An 18,854-nucleotide genomic window follows, 5' to 3' on the forward strand; every position below is an offset into this window, starting at 1 on the left:
CAAGGAGGAGTGGGAAAAACTTTCTCCCAATTGATGTCAGAGACCTGTAGACAGTTATAAGAAACGTCTAATTGAGGTTATTTCAGCCAAGGGGGGCAATACTAGCTATTAGGGCATAGGGTGTCCTAACTTTTTCCTCAGTGGGAATTGGCATTATTGTTAATTTTTCGTTAAATAAATGATTACAAAGTTACATTTTCATAGTTTTTTGTTCAATTACATCCCCTTTATCTATAGACATTGTTAGAAAGAAGATAACATATTGATATGTCCATATTTTTAAGAGAATAACTTAATATTTTGGGGGGTGTCCTAACTTTTTCTCATGACTGTATGTATTTGAAATGATTTCCAATAAGATCTGAACCCAGGTCTGCTCAGCACTGACAGTGTGGTATGTGATGTGACAAGCGTTAGATGGTTAACAAGTTGCAAGTGTTACTTACAATGTTGCAAGCACTGTCTATAGTAGACTACAATATAAAACATTTATTGTACTAAACTGTACAATTAACTGGGTTCTGAACATCAACCATCTGATGTCATCTGATTTGACCTGATTTTCTATCATTCAGCATTTCCTGAGCTAGTTAAATATTTACAATGTCACCACAGCGGAGATACCAACACAGCCCTGTGGATGGGATTAGAGCCAGCAGAAATCCCTGACATCTCCATGTTCTCAAAATCAGTGGATTTGGTTACGAGGAACTGTGCTGAGTCGACATATTAAGACACCCAACAGTTTTTCTGTATATCCCAATGTGTGCAGATAAAAATGTCTTGTTATTTTTTCTTTCTTTTGCAATTAATATATTATGATTACTGTATCAATATCAATGAAACAACTGTCAATATATAACAATATATCGATATCAACGTTTTGATAGACATGTTTTTTTCGATCTTTTAATTTGAAGTTTTTTTAAAACCGGAAGTTCCCATAAATCTGCTTGAACTTTCTCTGATCGTGATGAAGTTGACCAGGTTGATCATAACAATTTTATAAACGTCGATGGTCGGTGAATATTGCATGAGTGCAGGTAAGGAAAACATGGTCCGTATGTCTAATTCAGGCAGATGTTTCATTCCTCAAATGTCAATGGCTCGGCCAGTATGTCCTGCAGTTTTATCTGGATGAAATGAACCGCGTGGCCAGTATGTTCGGCCAGTATGTCCTGCAGTTTTATCTGGATGAAATGAACCGCGTGGAACAGTCCGTATTATGATCGACGATTTCTGAGACATCAGACAACATCTTAACTGTAAAACATGATATATTTGGGTATTTAACAATAACGTAATGATTTTGATTTCACGTTACGCTTCCTGTTTTCTTCCCGATATCCAGGTCAGTTGCCCATTGTCAATACAACTGTTCGGTCATTCCGACAATATAGATCGAAATATATAAATATATATACAATAAAATGAACAGACTTCAAATATGTGTTGCCCATAACATGTTTGATTAGCTTTCATTTACGTTAAATAGTACCCGAAAACCACCTTTACAACCTAGCGGTGGAGGAGGTTGGAGTAAAGCAGTCTCGTTGAAATGAATGGAAAACATTGATACTATTTATCAAGCTGTTATCGTCTCCTATCCTATGTATCTTCTTCAAGAGCATTTGTTCCCATATGGCCATGTAAAGTTAGTCATGAGCTCTTATTAGTCAATATTAGATTAGATTCAACTTTATTGTCATTGTGCAGAGTACAAGTACAGAGACAACGAAATGCAGTTAGCGTCTAACCAGAAGTGCAAAATAGCAGAAAGTGCAATGAACAGTATTTACAGGTAGTGCAATATATGAGCAGTAAGTAGTGCAGTATAATATAAGCAGTGCAGTATAAGCAGTATATGAGTAAGCAGTAGCATTATAGCAGAATAAATAGTTACAGTATGAACAGTGTAGCAGCATATGAGCTGTATAGGTAATGCAGTCTAGCAGTATATATGTATTAACAGTAACATGAGGTAGATAGCAGAATAAATATAAATATGGAATGCCGTATAAACAGTATAAACAGGTATGTACAGTATGTGCAGTAGTATTAAAGAAAATATAAGGATATGTGCATTATGTGCATTATGAACAGTATGGACAGATATGTACAGAAGAGCAGTGGTATTGAGTAAGAGCAGGGGAGGGGAGTAATAGTGCAATTGTCCGGGTGGGTGGGTGGGTGGGGGGGGGGGGGTTGCAGGGGTTGCAGGGGTTGGTAGGTTGTCAGGTAGGTGCAGTGTTCAAGTTCAGTAGGGTGACAGCCGCAGGGAAGAAGCTGCCTCTGAACCTGCTGGTTCGGGTGCGGAGAGACCTGTAGCGCCTCCCGGAGGGGAGTGAGGTGAAAAGTCTATGGTTGGGGTGAGAAATGTCCTTGACGATGCTGCGTGCCTTACGCAAGCATCGTTTGCCCTGGACAGCCTCGATGGAGGGGAGTGAGGAACCGGTGATGCGTTGGGCAGTTTTCACCACCCTCTGCAGTGCTTTCCGGTCCGATGCCGAGCAGTTGCCATACCATACTGTGACACAGTTGGTAAGGATACTCTCGATGGTGCAGCGGTAGAAGTTCACCAGGATCTGAGGAGACAGATGGACCTTCTTTAGTCTCCTCAGGAAGAAGAGACGCTGGTGAGCCTTCTTTATCAGGGTGGAGGTGTCGAGGGTCCAGGAGGGGTCCTCAGAGATGTGGACACCCAGAAACTTGAAGCTGGTGACTCGCTCCACCTCAGTCCCGTTGATGAGGATGGGGGTGTGTGCGCCAGCTTTAGACTTCCTGAAGTCCACAATGAGTTCTTTGGTCTTCCTGGTGTTGAGAGCCAGGTTATTGTCGTTGCACCACACTGTTAGGTGCTGGACCTCCTCCCTGTAGGCCGACTCATCGTTGTTGCTGATGAGACCGATCACTGTTGTGTCGTCTGCAAACTTAACAATGGTGTTTGAGCCATGTACAGGTGTGCAGTCGTAGGTGAAGAGGGAGTAAAGGAGGGGGCTCAGCACACAGCCTTGTGGAACGCCAGTGTTCAGGGTGAGGGTTGAAGAGGTGTGGTTGTGAAGCCTAACAGACTGCGGCCTGTTGGTTAGGAAGTCCAGAATCCAGTTGCAGAGGGAGGAGTTGATGCCCAGTTGCCTGAGTTTGGAGATCAGTTTGGAGGGGATGATGGTGTTGAATGCTGAACTGAAGTCAATGAACAGCATTCTCACATAAGAGTTAGTCTTGTCGAGGTGGGACAGGGCGGAGTGAAGTGCCGTTGAAATGGCATCCTCTGTACTCCTGTTCTGCCGGTAGGCGAATTGAAAGGGGTCCAGTGTGGGTGGTAGGCAGGTCTTGAGTTGAGCTAAGACCAGCCTCTCGAAGCACTTCATGATGATGGGCGTGAGTGCCACTGGTCGGAAGTCATTTAAGCTCGTTGCAGTGGAGTGTTTTGGCACCGGCACGATGGAGGTGGTTTTGAAGCACGCGGGGACAGCTGCTTGGGCTAGGGACAGGTTGAATATGTCAGTCCAAACCTTAGTCAGCTGCACAGCGCAGGCCCTGAGGACGCGTCCGGGGATCCCATCAGGACCAGCAGCCTTGCGTGCGTTAGTCCTGCTCAGTGCCGCACACACGTCGGTGGGAGAGAGTGAGGGGCTGGTGATCCGCAGGGAGCACAGCCTTGATGGCCACCTCCTTGTTGTCCCTGTCAAAGCGGCCGTAGAAGTGGTTCAGCTCATCAGGGAGGGAGGCGTCAACGGAGAGGGGTGGGGTGTTAGTTGGTTTGTAGTCTGTGATGGCCTGGATGCCCTGCCACATGCGTCGGGGGTCAGAGTTGTTCCTGAAGTGATCCTCTATCCTCAGCTTGTGGTTGTGCTTGGCCTTTTTGATGCCCCTCTGCAGATTAGCCCTGGATGAGCTATAGGCCCGAGCATCCCCTGATCTGAAGGCAATGTCGTGTGCCTTCAGCAGGAGTCGGACCTCACTGTTCATCCATGGCTTCTGATTAGGGAAAGTGGTGATCTGCTTGAGTGTGGTGACACTGTTGATGTTGGAATTGATGTAGTCCAAAACAGAGGAGGCATATGAATCAATGTCCGTGTGGGAGTCATGGGTGGCCTGAGTGGCAAACACACCCCAGTCAGTGTTTCCAAAACGCTGCTGGAGCGCTGAGTCAGCTCCCTCTGGCCAGAATATAAGCAACTATATACTATTATTTAGTTAAGGAACAAATGATGTTTATTACTTTTACCCATATTGTAATAGCTGAAACCTGCTCAAACTAAGCTTTTAATGACAGATAATCTCATAAAATTGTGACCATTTTTTATCAACAGTCATGCTTTACTGCTATATATATATATTTATAAATAAAAAACTAACCTACTGCACATATATAGGCTATAGCGGTAAAGCATGATTGTTGGGAGAGGGATGCAGTAGTGATGTTGCCAGCAGGAAACGCTTTTGCGTCCAGATTGCAATATGAACTTCAAGTACGATGGCAGAGGTACGTGTCTACACAATCCTGCATGAACATTGGAATATTTTGCATACAGCTTGAAAGTATGCCCATCTTGGACCCTTAAAACTTCTCCAAAACAACCTGTTGACCACTTCTGATGATTTGGTTAAACTAACCCCCATGGTAGTCACTAAATCCTTGTAAACTTCCCTAGCAGCATCTGAGTATCTACCACGTTCAAAAGTTATCTCTGTCAAACTCGTCTCTCTCCTCCCAGAGACTCCTTCACACACACACACACACACACGCACGCACGCACACGCCTGTGCACAAACATATAGCTACTCTTATGTGCCTTTATTCATGCCTTGTTCATGGCTCATAAAATAACCTTTGTCGTAGTTTATCGACGAAATGTCTGACACTCCAAGCTTGCTATTGAACAGAAGTAGCAAGCTAGATAGTGTTTTGTCAAAAATTATTGCAGTTTGCCATCAGACAGTAGTACAAAAATACTCCGCTCCGCCTAACACGGTTGCAGCCTGGCTAGCTCTCCCTCTCGTTCACACTCCCACGTCTGATACATTATTTCTAAAATAAAAAAAGCCCCAAACGGGATATGTTAGCGGTTTTCAGTTTGTTGTCGATGAGACTTTGGCGAAGACAATCATATAATATTGGGTTCATTCGTTTTTGATTCCGGAGCTGTGTGAATCGTTAATCGTTTATCGTTTATCGTTAATCCTAACGATAAAACAAGGGTTGGCACTTATTTGAGTGATGGTTTGAAAAACCAATAGAAAGTGTGGTTGGGGACAATTGATTTAAATAAGTATTTAGTATTTGTAAATGCTTAAACAAGTTTAACGTGGGCGTTTTTTTTTTTTTTTTATTTACATACTGTAACGACCCTGTGTAAGGCCCGTTAGCAGCTCCGCCAAGGGAGTTAACTCTCTTGGTGTTGTGGCTAGCGCGGCCGGTTTGTAAGCGGAAGGTTGCGAGTTCGATACCCGCTTAAGGCAAGCTACTCTGCCCCGCCGTTCGTTACAATACATTTGCACCGATCGGAAGAAGGCTACGACTACTAAGGCTACTATCTGAGAACACGCCTGTGTTCTCTGAGCTCCAATAAACTCCAGCTAGCTCCATTATGACTTTCAGTTTCGCTTATCGCTGTTTTCGTGGCTTCAAAATAAAAGTGCTTCAAAATAATTTTAAGATTTCAATACATCTCTGGTGCCACTCTACTCCTCAACACTTCCAGAATGTGAGTTGCGAGGTGAGTTTTGAATTGAAAATGTTGCTGGCTGTTTACTGCGACCATACATCTCAAACATCTTTGTGCTCCCAAGTAGAGTGGTACCAGAGATGTAGAACAGATGTAGAACAGTTGTCTCCTTCTAACCAAGCTTCTTGCTGATGGTCTTGTAGCCCATTCCAGCCTTGTGCAGGTCTACAACTCTTACCCTGATGTCCTTTGAATGTTCTTTAGTCTTGCCCATGGTGGTGGAGAGGTTGGAATGGAAGAGATTGATTCTATTGACAGGTGTCTTTTATACCCATAACAAGCAGAGATTAGGAGTACTTTTCCTAAAGTGACAGGACTAATCTGTGTGCCTCATGGGCATATAACCGGTCTGTATGAGCCAGAATTCTTGCTGGTTTGTAGGGGATCAAATACTTATTTCCTTCGATCGAATGCAAATGAATTTATAACTTTATATAATGTGTTTTTTCTGGACTTCTTTGTTGATATTCTGTGTCTATTTGTTAAAATAAAAGTACCATAAAAATGATAGACCACTCATTTCTTTGTAATCGGGCAAACTAACAAAATCAGCAGGGGATCAAATAATTATTTCCCCCACTGTATATACGTTCTCTGGTGTGCTGACAACAAAACAGTGCTTTTCCGCCCCGAATTTGCACATGCTTTGCGCTTGTTTACATGAAATACATCTCCTTAGAGTGGTATTTTAAAAGAGTGGTGCCAATGGAATTACTGGAGGCTTCAAATAGTTCCAAAAAATCCGTCCAGATTTACTCAATACATGGCTACTCTCAAGTAAAACAATAAAACTACCCCCATTTGGAAAATCTCACTCTTGAATTGGTTTAACCATGCAAGTTAAATTTACAGTATCTATACAGTTTGAAAATGATTAGGTAAGCTAGTAATATTTCTCAGACTGGCTCCGCGGGCAAACAAACAGTTGACTGGCAACTTGCTCCATAGGTTTGCGTGAAGGAACTATTTGAGTCTCCATAAGTGTTAGTCAAAATATACAAATATTTTATGTATAGTCTATATTTTATTTTATTGTATTCCCATAACAATTCATTATGTCCTATATGTTTTAATACCCTTGTCCACAGGCTAGCATAGCTAGCAGAATAGCGAGTTAAGAGTCTGATTAGGTTTTTTGGTACAGTTTGTGAAATTTACCCGTGACTGTTTGTGCTTCATTTGTTTACACTACAGATCCACCTCACAGCCCAGCTACTATTTCTGAACCCGTCCACAGAGTTGTTGCTGTGGTTCTTCAGTCCAGAAAACCACACCTTGGGGTCCAGAGATGGTGGCAGTGAAGCTGGAATACTGCAGTCAAACACTGGAACTCAATGTGGTAGTGAAAGAGGAGGAAGGAGGAAAGGAAGTGAAGGAGAAAGATGTGATGGTGAAAGAAGAGGAGGAGGAGGAGGAGGAAGTGGAAGAGAGGAGGAAGAGAGGAGGAAGAGAGGAGGAAGAGAAGGAAGATGTGATGGTGAAAGAAGAGGGAAGAGGATATGAAGTGGTGGAGGAAGATATGAAAGAGGAGGAAGGAGAAGACGCAGAAGAAAAGAAGGATGTGATGGTGGAGGAAGAGGAAGCGGAGGATAAAGATGTGATAATGAAAGAAGAGCAAGGAGAAGATGAAGTGGAGGAGAAAGAAGGTGAGATTATGTACAGTACCTTCGGAAAGTATTCAGACCCCTTCACTTTTTCCACATTTTGTTGTGTTATAGACTAAATTTAAAATGGATTAAATTAAAATAATTTGCCATCAATCCACACACAATACCCCAGAATGACAAAGCGAAAACAGATTTTTAGAAATGTCAGTAAATTTATTAAAATCGCAGAAATGCAGAAATACCTCATGTACATAAGTATTCAGACCCTTTGCAAAACCTAGACATCCACCACAGGAGATTTATAAAAATCTTCAAAGTTGAATGGTGGGGAGGAAAAAGCATGGGACATCCTCTCAGTCACTCTACAAAATTGGTCTATAACCAAGTGGCCAAAAATAATCCCTGAATGGAAATCTTAATATATAATATAACTTAATAATCTAATATATCTTAATAATCTCATATCCATAATTGTGTTTGCAACAATGAATTCAAGTGATAGCAAAGAAAGTGGCTGGAACTGTGTTTTCGTTTTGTCATTCTGGGGTATTGTGTGTGGATTGATGGCAAATTCTTTTAATTTAATCAATTTTAAATTGAGTCTATAACACAACAAAATGTGGAAAAAGTGAAGGGGTCTGAATACTTTCTGAAGGCACTGTATTTGTATATTTATTTTTGTTTTTCCTATGATTTCTCCACAGGAGTTGTTCATTCATTCAAACAAAATTGATCATGAAAATACAACTGTTGAGCAACGGAGTCTTAGGTAGGCCTATAATACATATGCCTTAACACAATCATTAATCATGGAACATTGATTAGGCGGTAGCGGGGGTTGGAGGGGCGTGCACACATGCTGACATAGCCCCCCTACTGGTTTGGGTGAATGTCAATTTAGATGAGACTTGAATTCATATTACACTATGTATTTACAGCATATATTTACTGCCGTTAAAGACACATGGTGTGATGCTGAATAGACTCAACATGTAGAGCCATGGCTAAAGCCTTGGAAGATCTCCTCTCCTCCTCTCTCCTCTACTCCTCCTCTTTCCTCCCCTTCTGCCCTCTTCCTCCACTTTCCTCTCTCCCTTGCTGCACTCGCCTTTGCCGTACCTTTCTAGTAAAGTAAACACACTTGATAAAGAAATCAGTAGGATCGTTTTCTCAAGTATTTTATTAGGGACATTACAATGCCTTAGCAACTCGCCAACTTACCACTACATATTTTAGATGGCATCATTTCTTTGTACGCCTTCAAAATTACAGGGGCATTTTCAAGAGCCCAGAGCCTTCTCCCTACCTGACTATTCTTCGCTTCTTCATCATCAGGGGCAATCTTTCTCTTCTGTAAAAAATACTTTTACAAACTCATCTGAAAGTTAAATGAAGCAGATTTTATTTGACTAATGTTAGCTAGACCCAGCTTGTATCATCATTTAAACTGATTGCTAAATATTACCTTGAGGAACTGTGTGATCTAGCATAGTCACATTGAAAATAACTGTCATCTAGCTATTCAACAACATAGTCGCCAATAAATGGTAAAGGGGAAGTTTTGTGGAAAAAAGTGTGTAGCTTAGTGCTAGCTAGCTATCTCTCTACATTATTGTCGCTGCTCAAACCTGGTCTTGTCCCACTATCACTCAACTGTGTCTGCATTTGCGCTCTCACCTATAGTCTACTAGCAACGTGAGTGGTTGACACTCCGTCAGAGTGCAGAGAGACTATATGTTGTTGCGTACCTCCATTTTTAAGTTTTTATTCTAGAAGTCCCACAGCAGCGGGGGTAAATATCTTGCAGTGAGGGGCCAGTGGAAACACTGGATGAGGTACTCATTTGCATTTGTTGTAATATCAACACACTCTGACAACCTCAAGTTCCCACAGTTTCTGCAGACCCCAGATGTGTTACTTCTGACACTGGTGAGCCTGTGGAAGCACTACTTGTTCTCATCTTTTCTAATCCTGTATATGTTCCTATTCTTACAGGAGAGAGCTCCAACCAAGGCTTAGACAGCGAGCCCAGCTCCACCGCATCAGGAAACCATAAACAACACAGGCAGAGGAGCTTAAGACAGAAGAATCACCAGTGCATGGACTACTTCAGTAGTTTCTATGAGCAAGAGGATTTGACTCACAGAGGAGAGGAGACTCACCCTTGCCTTCAGTGTGGAAAGAGTTTTGGTCATATGAGTAACCTAAAGAGGCATCAGAGAATACACACAGGAGAGAAGCCATACCAATGCTCGCACTGTGAGAAGAGTTTCAGGGATGTGGGGCACCTAAAGACACATCAGAGAATACACACAGGAGAGAGGCCACACCACTGCTCCCAGTGCGGGAAGAGTTTCAGTCATCCAGGAGACCTAAAAGTGCATCAGAGAATACACACTGGAGAGAGACCATACCACTGCTCCCACTGTTGGAAAAGTTTCAGTCAGGCAGGAGCCTTGCAAACACACCAGAGAATGCACACAGGAGAGAGGCCATATCACTGCTCTCAGTGTGGGAAGCATTTCAACAAGACAGGATCCCTAAAGGCACATCAGAGAATACACACAGGAGAGAGGCCCCATCACTGCTCCCAGTGTGGGAAGACTTTCAACAAGACAGGATCCCTAAAGACACACCAGAGAATACACACTGGAGAGAGACCATACCACTGCTCCCACTGTGGGAAAGGTTTCAACAAGGCAGGAGCCTTGCAAACACACCAGAGAATACACACAGGAGAGAAGCCATACCACTGCTCCCAGTGTGGGAAGACTTTCAATCACTCTAGCAACCTAAAGACACACCAGAGAATACACACTGGAGAGAGACCATACCACTGCTCCCACTGTGGGAAAAGTTTCAATTTGGCAGGAGCCTTGCAAACACACCAGAGAATACACACAGGAGAGAAGCCATACCACTGCTCCCAGTGTGGGAAGAGTTTCAACCAGGCAGGAGCCTTGCAAACACACCAGAGGATACACACAGGAGAGAAGCCATACCACTGCTCCCAGTGTGGGAAGACTTTCAACCAGGCAGGATCCCTGAAGGCACATCAGAGAATACACACAGGAGAGAAGCCATACCACTGCTCCCAGTGTGGGAAGACTTTCAATCACTCTAGCAGCCTAAAGACACATCAGAGAATACACACAGGAGAGAGGCCCTATCACTGCTCCCAGTGTGGGAAGAGTTTCACTATGGCAGGAGACCTAAAGAGACACCAGAGAATACACACTGGAGAGAGACCATACCACTGCTCCCACTGTGGGAAAAGTTTCAACAAGGCAGGAGCCTTGCAAACACACCAGAGAATACACACAGGAGAGAAGCCATACCACTGCTCCCAGTGCGGGAAGACTTTCAATCGCTCTAGCAGCCTAAAGACACATCAGAGAATACACACAGGAGAGAGGCCATACCACTGCTCCCAGTGCGGGAAGACTTTCAATCGCTCTAGCAGCCTAAAGACACACCAGAGAATACACATACAAGTGCATACAACTGCTTCATCCTAATCCTTCACCTAACCTCCACCCCACTGAAGTTGACAATGGTTTATTAGCATCTAATAGTTTGGTAGCAAGTCCACTGATGATTGGTTTGTGATAACCAACTTACATTTTAGCTGCAATGTGTTCATCTGTACAGCAGGGGGCAGAGAAGATTCTCTGTTCACTTACAGTACTACCAATAGGGGGCATTTCCTCACTTCACTTTACTTTCAGCTGTAGAAATATATATAAATAGCTCTTTGCACAGGTTTACATTTTGGGCAAATATTGCAAAACAAAAACAAGATAAAATCAAGCTCAGGCACAGATCTCTGTCACTCTCTTCATACTCCTCAGTAGCAGACATGCTTCTGCTGGCCTTCTAGTCCCTTTCCCAAGTCTTCCACCGTTCTCCTGAACGCAATGGAACTAGAGGTTGTTGCTACACACATGGCTTTGCATCCATATCATATCAGAAATGTATCTACTCTGTTCCTCGGGTGTTTAGAACAAATCCTCTCATATAAGATGAATAGTTCCTGTACCTCTTTCATCCCAAGTCAAACACTGACAGTATGTACATTTGCTTGTAAGGACAGAATACTCTATTGTGTATCTATTCTGGATACTGAGGCCTGTCAGTCTGTCTTGGTCTACTCATCTACCTCAGATACTCCAGACAGCCAACAGAATGAACCACTGTACTCTCTACCTTCACACTCCCTCCCTGGCGATGGGGTATGACTGCTTTAATTAAAGTTGTGTTTTTAAAGATCAGAGCAGAGAGAGGATAGTATCATGACGTAAGGTGTGTCTGTCTGTCTGTAGGCTACTGAGAATGTAAACCGGCATGTGTGTTTTATGAAGTTATGAAACTGGAGCCACGCAGACATGCAACCTGCCCAAGATTTACAGCATACCACCTCATCTGTGACACAGGGGGTGCTATGATTTGGCCATGTATAGCTACCACAAGAACTGGCTAACTTGTCTTAATTGATGACGTTACTGCTGACAGCAGCAGCAGAATGTATTCTGAAGTGTACAGAAACATATTGTCTGCTTGAGTACAACCAAATGCCTCCAAATTCATTGGATGGTGCTATATCATACAGTAAGACAATGACCCCAAACATACTGCCATTGCAACAAGGGAGTTTTTCAGGGCCACAAAATGGAAAGTTCTTGACTGGCTAAATCAATCGTCAGATTTAAATCCAATTGAACATTCATTTAATTTCTTGATAAGATTTTAGGTAAAAAAGACCTCAAAACAAACAACAGCTGAAGATGGCTGCAGGCCTGGCAGAGCATAACCAGAGAATATACTCAGCATCTTGTGTGGTCAATGGGTCGCAGACTTCATGCAGTTATTGCATGCAATGGATTGTCAACCAAATACTAAACATGAGTACTTTATTTGGACATTATATGATTTCATCCAATACTTTTGAAAACATGTTGTACTTTCTAAATTGTTTGATTTCAAATCCAAACTGTTGGGAGTATAGAGCTAAAAGAAGGCAAAATGCCTCCTCTTTCCAATACTTATGGAGGGCACTGTATCTGGCCAACGTTACGCCCTGCAAGTGTTGTTTGGAGTTTCCAACCTCAAATCACTTGAATGCTTTGAACTTGTAGGTCTGAGATCACAGGTGAATTTTGAGTTTTTGAGTTGGTCATGAATGCACCATTAGACCCGACAGAAATGTTTTTGCTCAAACTCAGTGGATTAGGTTACTAGGGACTGTGTGAACTGAGTATTTCCCACCCCACTTACACTGAGACACACTCAGTAGTTATTTTTTGGGTGTATAACGCAATGTGTACATGGTAGATAGGAGTAATATCAATTTATTAATTTGATTAAACATTGTGTTTCATTATTTTGTCATTTGCAGTCCATATATGTTGATTACTGAGTCAATATAAGTGAAACAACTTTCCAATATCTATTTGAACGTTTTATTAGACATATTCCTATCTTTTATTTTGAAGTTTTCACAAAACCGGAAGTCCCCTTTCATCTGCTGGCTTCTTCTCTCTCTTCTCCCTGGCCGTGACGAGGTTCGGCAGGTCGAGTGAATTTCGCATGAGCGCAAGTAAGGAAAACATAGCCCGTATTTGCAATGCAGGCAGCTGTTTCATTCGCCTCAAATGTCAATGGCTGCCCGGAATCAGGCTAATATGTGCTGAAGTTTAATCTGGATGAAAAAACCGAGAGGAACTGATATGCTGTGCTTTTTCGTCCTGCATCTGCGCGCGCATCGCGTGTATAATTTTCTGTTTGCAGGAGCCGGATAGCGCAGATACTCCTCGGACAGATCTCCCTTCTCTTCTCCCTGGTCGTGACGAAGTTGAGCATAATAGTTTATAAAGTGAATAAAGATTATAAACGTCGATGGACGGTGAATATTGCATGAGCGCAGGTAAGAGATGCAGACAGCTGTTTCCAATGTCAGTAATGGCTCCTCTAATATTGTAGCTTTAGTGAGCGAATTTCCCTGTCTTCTTAGTGATGTCCCCAGTCGCACTACTGTCCTGGAGCACGATTTGGACGTTGGTGATGCTGCCCCCATCAAGCAGCATGCGTACCGTGTCAACATGTCCAAAAGGTCGATCATGAAACAGGAGGTGGCTTATTTACTGGAGAATAATTTGGCTGTACCCAGCTCCAGTCAGTGGAGTTCTCCTTGTATTTTGATCCCTAAGCCTGATGGTACAGTTAGGTTATGTACTGATTATAGGAAAGTGAACGCTGTCACGGTGCCAGACTCTTTTCCTTTGCCCCAGTTAGACGACTGCATAGATACTATTGGTTCAGCTAGATTTGTCAGCAAGTTAGACTTGCTTAAAGGCTATTGGCAAGTTCCACTAACTCCTCATGCTTCGGAGATTTCTGGTTTTGTCACCCCTGACAGTTTCTTGCAATATACTGTTATGGCGTTTGGAATGCGCAATGCACCTGTTACGTTCCAGCGCCTGATAAATATTGTACTGGCCGGTGTTCTGAATTGTACCGCTTACTTGGATGATTTAGTTGTCTACTCTGCCACCTGGTCTGAACATCTGAGTTCTTTGAGAGTTGTGTTTGAGTGTTTGGCCAAGAGGTAATTGACCTTGAACCTCACCATGTGTGAGTTTGGGAAAGCTATGGTCATATATCTTGGTAGGCAGATGAGGCGAGGTAAAGTCTGTACTCTTACTGCCAAGGTCTCAGCTATCACAGCTTGGTGCTGGTGCTGTCTTGCTGCAGGAAGATGCAGATGGTATTGATCACCCAGTCTTTTCTGCAAGTTTAAAGACTGTCAGTCTCGGTACTCCACCATTGAACAGGAGACTCTTGCTTTGTTGCTCGCCCTACAATTCTTTGAGGTTCATGTTGGTTCTAACGTTCTCCCTGTCGTTGTGTATACAGACCACAATCCTTTAGTTTGTTTTTTTAAATAGGATGCACAACCACTGGCTCATGTGGTGGGCCTTAATGGTACAGAGTTATAATTTAGTGGTCAAGCACAAGAAGGGTTCTGAGAATGTTCTGGCTGATGCGCTTTCTCGCGCAACGTTTTGTTTTTGTTTCATTGTACAACATTTGTTTTGTTGAGAGAAAAAAAAATGACCATGACATGTATATTTAGTTTGTACTATTCCTTTTGCATCGCAATCCCTACAGGTTTGCTCTTTATGGGTGGGAGTGTTACGCCACACCTGTAGTTAGCCCCAGGGTAGGCAGGTAAGACGCCCATGGGCTTACACCTCCATCACGCAGGTTTGGTTTTGTCTATATACATAGGCGCCACCTCTTGTATTTTGGGTTTAGGGTAGGCGGGCAAGACAGTTAGTCAGATAGCAGACTTTGTAATTAGAACAGGTAGGATTAGAATTATAGCTTGGGTGTTATTTTTATTTTCATTTATTTGGCGCCATCTGGCGTCCTCCCCTTAGTCCCCCCGTGTTGTTTGTTATTTTTATTGTAAATAAATCTTTCTTGTTTTTGGCATTTTATAAAGTTGTCCTAGTAGTTTGTGTTGCACTACCACAGCACCAGCGGTTCCCAGCACACAGTGCTTTCCTGCACTGAATCTGTGTGCATTGCTTTTGTTTACATGAAAGTGGCATCAATGAAATTACCGGTGTAAGGATATATCCAACTCGGGTTGCACAGATGACTCGGGTAGCGTTCGGGGTGCTCAGATGCTCTGCGCAGATGCTTGGAGCATCTATTGTGCAATAATCCGAATTATGAGTGCATGTCTATTTAATAGATTTTTTGGGGTGTCATTTAGCTGATATGCTTTTGTATCTAGCTAGTTTTGTGCTGTGTAATGTAGCATAATAGTTAATCAACAAGAACCCCATAACTACTGTATGTTGGCTCAATAAGTTCACCAAAACATATCCAGGTTCATACTTTTTATTACAAAATGAACAAAGGTGGGATGGTCGGATAGATGAAAAGGAATGGTTGGATAAAAAGGCGGCAAAATATCAGCTGATCTGAGGAGAAACGGTCTAAAAATGTTTGATTTTACATTAAACATACACATGACATTACAGACACCCCCCCCCCCCCCCCCCCGTATAAGAATGTGTGTTATCTCCAACAGTGAAGGTCATAGTCACTGCGTCGTTCAGCTCCCATACCTGGACACACCACCACGGAGTGAGTGTCAGTACTATATGTAAGCTATATGTGTTTTTGTTTATTTTGCTCAGAGTATGTAAAACAGGCATTTTACCTTGGTACATTGTAACAATACTATGTTGTTGCATAGGCTACAGGTGAGATGACAATTAATATCTTGGAACATTTAAAGATGTGAGAACAGGATGAAGAGAATGAGCAAATAAAATAAACAAGTTGAACAGGTACATTATCGTTGGCAGTTCAGTTTGTGAAAATGAAGAAAAAAAGTTACCAAAAATGTTGTTATTTTATGATGTTAGCTTTCCTGAAGGGAAACATCAGGCACCCATGCATTAAGTACGGAGGCTCCACGCTCTACAGGGCTGATGGTGTTCACCTCACTAACAAGGGCAACCGTCTGCCCCTCAAGAGCCCCCGGGAAGGTCTCACTGCCACTGGCACTGTGTAGACGAGCACATACACAAAGGCTCTTATAAGAGCCACTCAGTCGATAAAATATATGGACACCCTACGAGCCAAAAGCATCTGTCACGGTGTGAAAATGTACTCGGGTGATTTCATTTTAACGATTGAGTTGAACATCACTTATGGCTGCCTAATGTTGAATTGGATAAATACTGTAGTGACTCTCTACATAAAGCTAGCTCGATACAAACGCATACCTAATTTACGATCCATAAATACATTAGCTTAGCTAAATTGCACACACAAAAAAAATGGACCTGAAATAATTAAATACATGTGCACTCACAATTTATTGTGCAATATCAAAACCCGGAAATGATGTGGAAATAGATGCGCCAAGCATCTGATCACACTACCCGAGCATCTGAGTACCCCGAACGCTACCCGAGCCATCTGTGCACCCTGAGTGGAATTTATCCTGACACGTGAAGCTGGTCCCAGATCAAATGATCAAAATTGATTTATGACGCTCAAGTGAAGTGTGATTATATACAAATATTTTATGTATAGCTGATATTTTATTGTATTCCCATAATAATTCATCATATCCTACCTGTTTTTAACACCCCTGTTCACAGGCAAGTAGCATAGCTAGCAGAGTAACAAGTTGTTGAGTCCGATTTGTTTTTTTTTGGTACGGATTGTAAAATTTACCCTTGACTGTTTGTGCTTCATTTGTTTACACTACACAGATCCACCTCACAGTCCAGCTACTATTTCTGAACCCAAGTCCACAGAGTTGTTGCTGTGAAGAAAAGCAGAAAAGCACACCGTGGGGTCCAGAGATGGTGGCGGTGAAGCTGGAGGACTGCAGTCAGACACTGGAACTCAATGTGGCAGTGAAAGAGGAGGAAGGAGGAGAGGAAGTGGAGGAGAAAGACGGTGAGTTCATGTTATGTATTTGGCTAAGGCCAGGCCAAATTCTTTAGTAAGTCAATGGGCACTGGCAGATATTTAGCGGTGTATGCAATCAAACAGTTATTTAAAAATGTTCCCATGATTTTCCCCATAGCAGTTGTTTATTCACTCAAAGAAACATTCAAATGTATGTATATCAACTTTTATGAATGATCATAGAATTACAACTTTTGAGCAACGGGGTGGTAGTCAAAGGTAGGCCTATAATAAATATGCTTTAAGTTTATCAGTGAGTTAATCATGTTAATCAGTAAGTTAATCATCAAACATTGATTAGGTACCCATTTGCATTTGTTGTAATATCAACACACTCTGACAACCTCAAGTTCCCACAGTGTCTGCAGACCCCGGAGATGTTGTGTTACTTCTGGCACTGCTGAGTCTATGGAAGCAGTACTTGTTCTCATATTGTTTCTAATCCTGTATATGTTCCTATTCTTACAGGAGAGAGCTCCAACCCAGGCTCAGACAGCGAGCCCAGCTCCACCGCATCAGGAAACCATAAACAACACAGAGAGAGGTGCTCAAGATGGAAGAATCATCACTGCATGGACTGCTTCAGTAGTTTCTATGAGCAAAAGGATTTGAGAAATCACACCTGCAGGTCCCGTCCGTGTTTAGATTGCAGTGAGTTTCATTTGTTCAACTCACTTTAAATCACAACCACAGATTCACGGAGGAGAGAAGACTCACCCTTGCCTTCAGTGTGGAAAGAGTTTTGGTCAAATGAGCAACCTAAAGAGGCATCAGAGAATACACACAGGAGAGAAGCCATACCAATGCTCGCACTGTGAGAAGAGTTTCAGGGATGTGGGGAACCTAAAGACACATCAGAGAATACACACAGGAGAGAGGCCATATCACTGCTCCCATTGTGGGAAGAGTTTCACTATGGCAGGAGACCTAAAGACACACCAGAGAATACACACTGGAGAGAGACCATACCACTGCTCCCACTGTGGGAAAAGTTTCAATCAGGCAGGAGCCTTACAGAAACATCAGAGAATACACACTGGAGAGAGACCATACCACTGCTCCCAGTGTGGGAAGAGTTTCATTCAGGCAGGAGCCTTACAGAATCACCAGAGAGGCCGCACCAATGCTCCCAGTGTGGGCAGAGTTTCAACAGAGCAGGAGCCTTACAGATACATCAGAGAATACACACAGGAGAGAGGCCATACCACTGCTCCCAGTGTGGGAAGAGTTTCATTCAGGCAGGAGCCTTGCAGAATCACCAGAGAATACACACAGGAGAGAGGCTGCACCACTGCTCCCAGTGTGGGAAGAGTTTCAGTCATGCAGGAGACCTAACGACACACCAGAGAATACACACAGGAGAGAAGCCATACCACTGTTCCCAGTGTGGGAAGAGATTCAGCCAGGCAGGAGCACTAAAGAAACATCAGAGAACACATACACAGGAGAGAGTCCATACTGGTGCTCCCAATGTGGGAAGTGTTTCAGTCACTCTTTCACCCTGAAGACACATCAGAGCATACACAAATGAGTTCAAACGACTGTTCCCAGTTTGGGAGGAGTTTCAAGGAGGCAGGAGCCCTAGAGGACGAGGAGGACTGGTTGGCTACGCCACGCCACGTCACGTATATTTGCTTGTAACGACAGAAGACTCTGTTGTGTTTGTATCTATTCTGGATACTGAGGCCTGTCAGTCTGTCTTCCCTCTACCTTCAGGCTCCCTCCCTGGTGGTGGGCTGGAGAGAATGAGTGCGGTAAATAAGGTTGTGTTTGTACAGAGCAGAGTGGAGCAGGGAGAGGGTGGTATCATTGTAATCCGGCCTGTGTGTTTTATGAAGGTGTGAAACTAGAGCCACGCAGACATGCAACCTACACTTAGCAGCAGAGGCAGCAGCTCCCAATTGGATGGACCTTTGCAGAGTTCAGGGTTTGGGTCTATTTGGTTTTAATTTCAGGGGGTGATTTTAATTCCTAATTAAATATTTGAAAAAAAAATGTTTGTTGTTTTGTTGTC

General features: G+C 43.0%; 1 protein-coding gene and 1 long non-coding RNA gene across 3 annotated transcripts; both read left to right on the forward strand.

Annotated features, from left to right (window-relative positions):
• Positions 1–949: 949 nt before the first annotated feature.
• LOC310823795 (uncharacterized protein) lies at positions 950–12,727 on the forward strand. Of its 2 annotated transcripts, none has more exons than XM_083696652.1 (3): positions 950–1,043; positions 6,927–7,378; positions 9,335–12,727. In XM_083696652.1, exons 2-3 carry the CDS (start codon positions 7,021–7,023, stop codon positions 10,855–10,857), a joined length of 1,881 nt encoding a protein of 626 aa, XP_083552778.1. In that variant the 5' UTR covers positions 950–1,043; positions 6,927–7,020; the 3' UTR covers positions 10,858–12,727. The 2 variants fall into 2 exon arrangements, with proteins under 2 accessions (XP_083552778.1, XP_083552779.1); XM_083696653.1 differs by lacking the exon at positions 950–1,043 and adding an exon at positions 8,044–8,108 and having other exon boundaries at positions 7,267–7,378.
• A 43-nt stretch (positions 12,728–12,770) lies between these two features.
• LOC310823797 lies at positions 12,771–18,826 on the forward strand. Its single transcript, XR_014554964.1, has 3 exons — positions 12,771–13,262; positions 16,639–16,828; positions 17,309–18,826. It is a non-coding gene; the product is annotated as an uncharacterized lncRNA (long non-coding RNA).
• The last annotated feature ends 28 nt before the right edge of the window (positions 18,827–18,854 follow it).

Source organism: Argentina silus (assembly GCF_951799395.1).
Source record: "Argentina silus genome assembly, chromosome: Y".
NCBI lineage: Eukaryota > Metazoa > Chordata > Actinopteri > Argentiniformes > Argentinidae > Argentina > Argentina silus.

Coding starts and splice junctions, on each gene's coding strand:
- LOC310823795 (XM_083696652.1), top strand. CDS start 7,021: ATGGTGGCAGTGAAGCTGGAATACTGCAGTCAAACACTGGAACTCAAT. Junction 7,379..9,334: donor TGAAGTGGAGGAGAAAGAAG/GTGAGATTATGT, acceptor CTATTCTTACAG/GAGAGAGCTCCAACCAAGGC.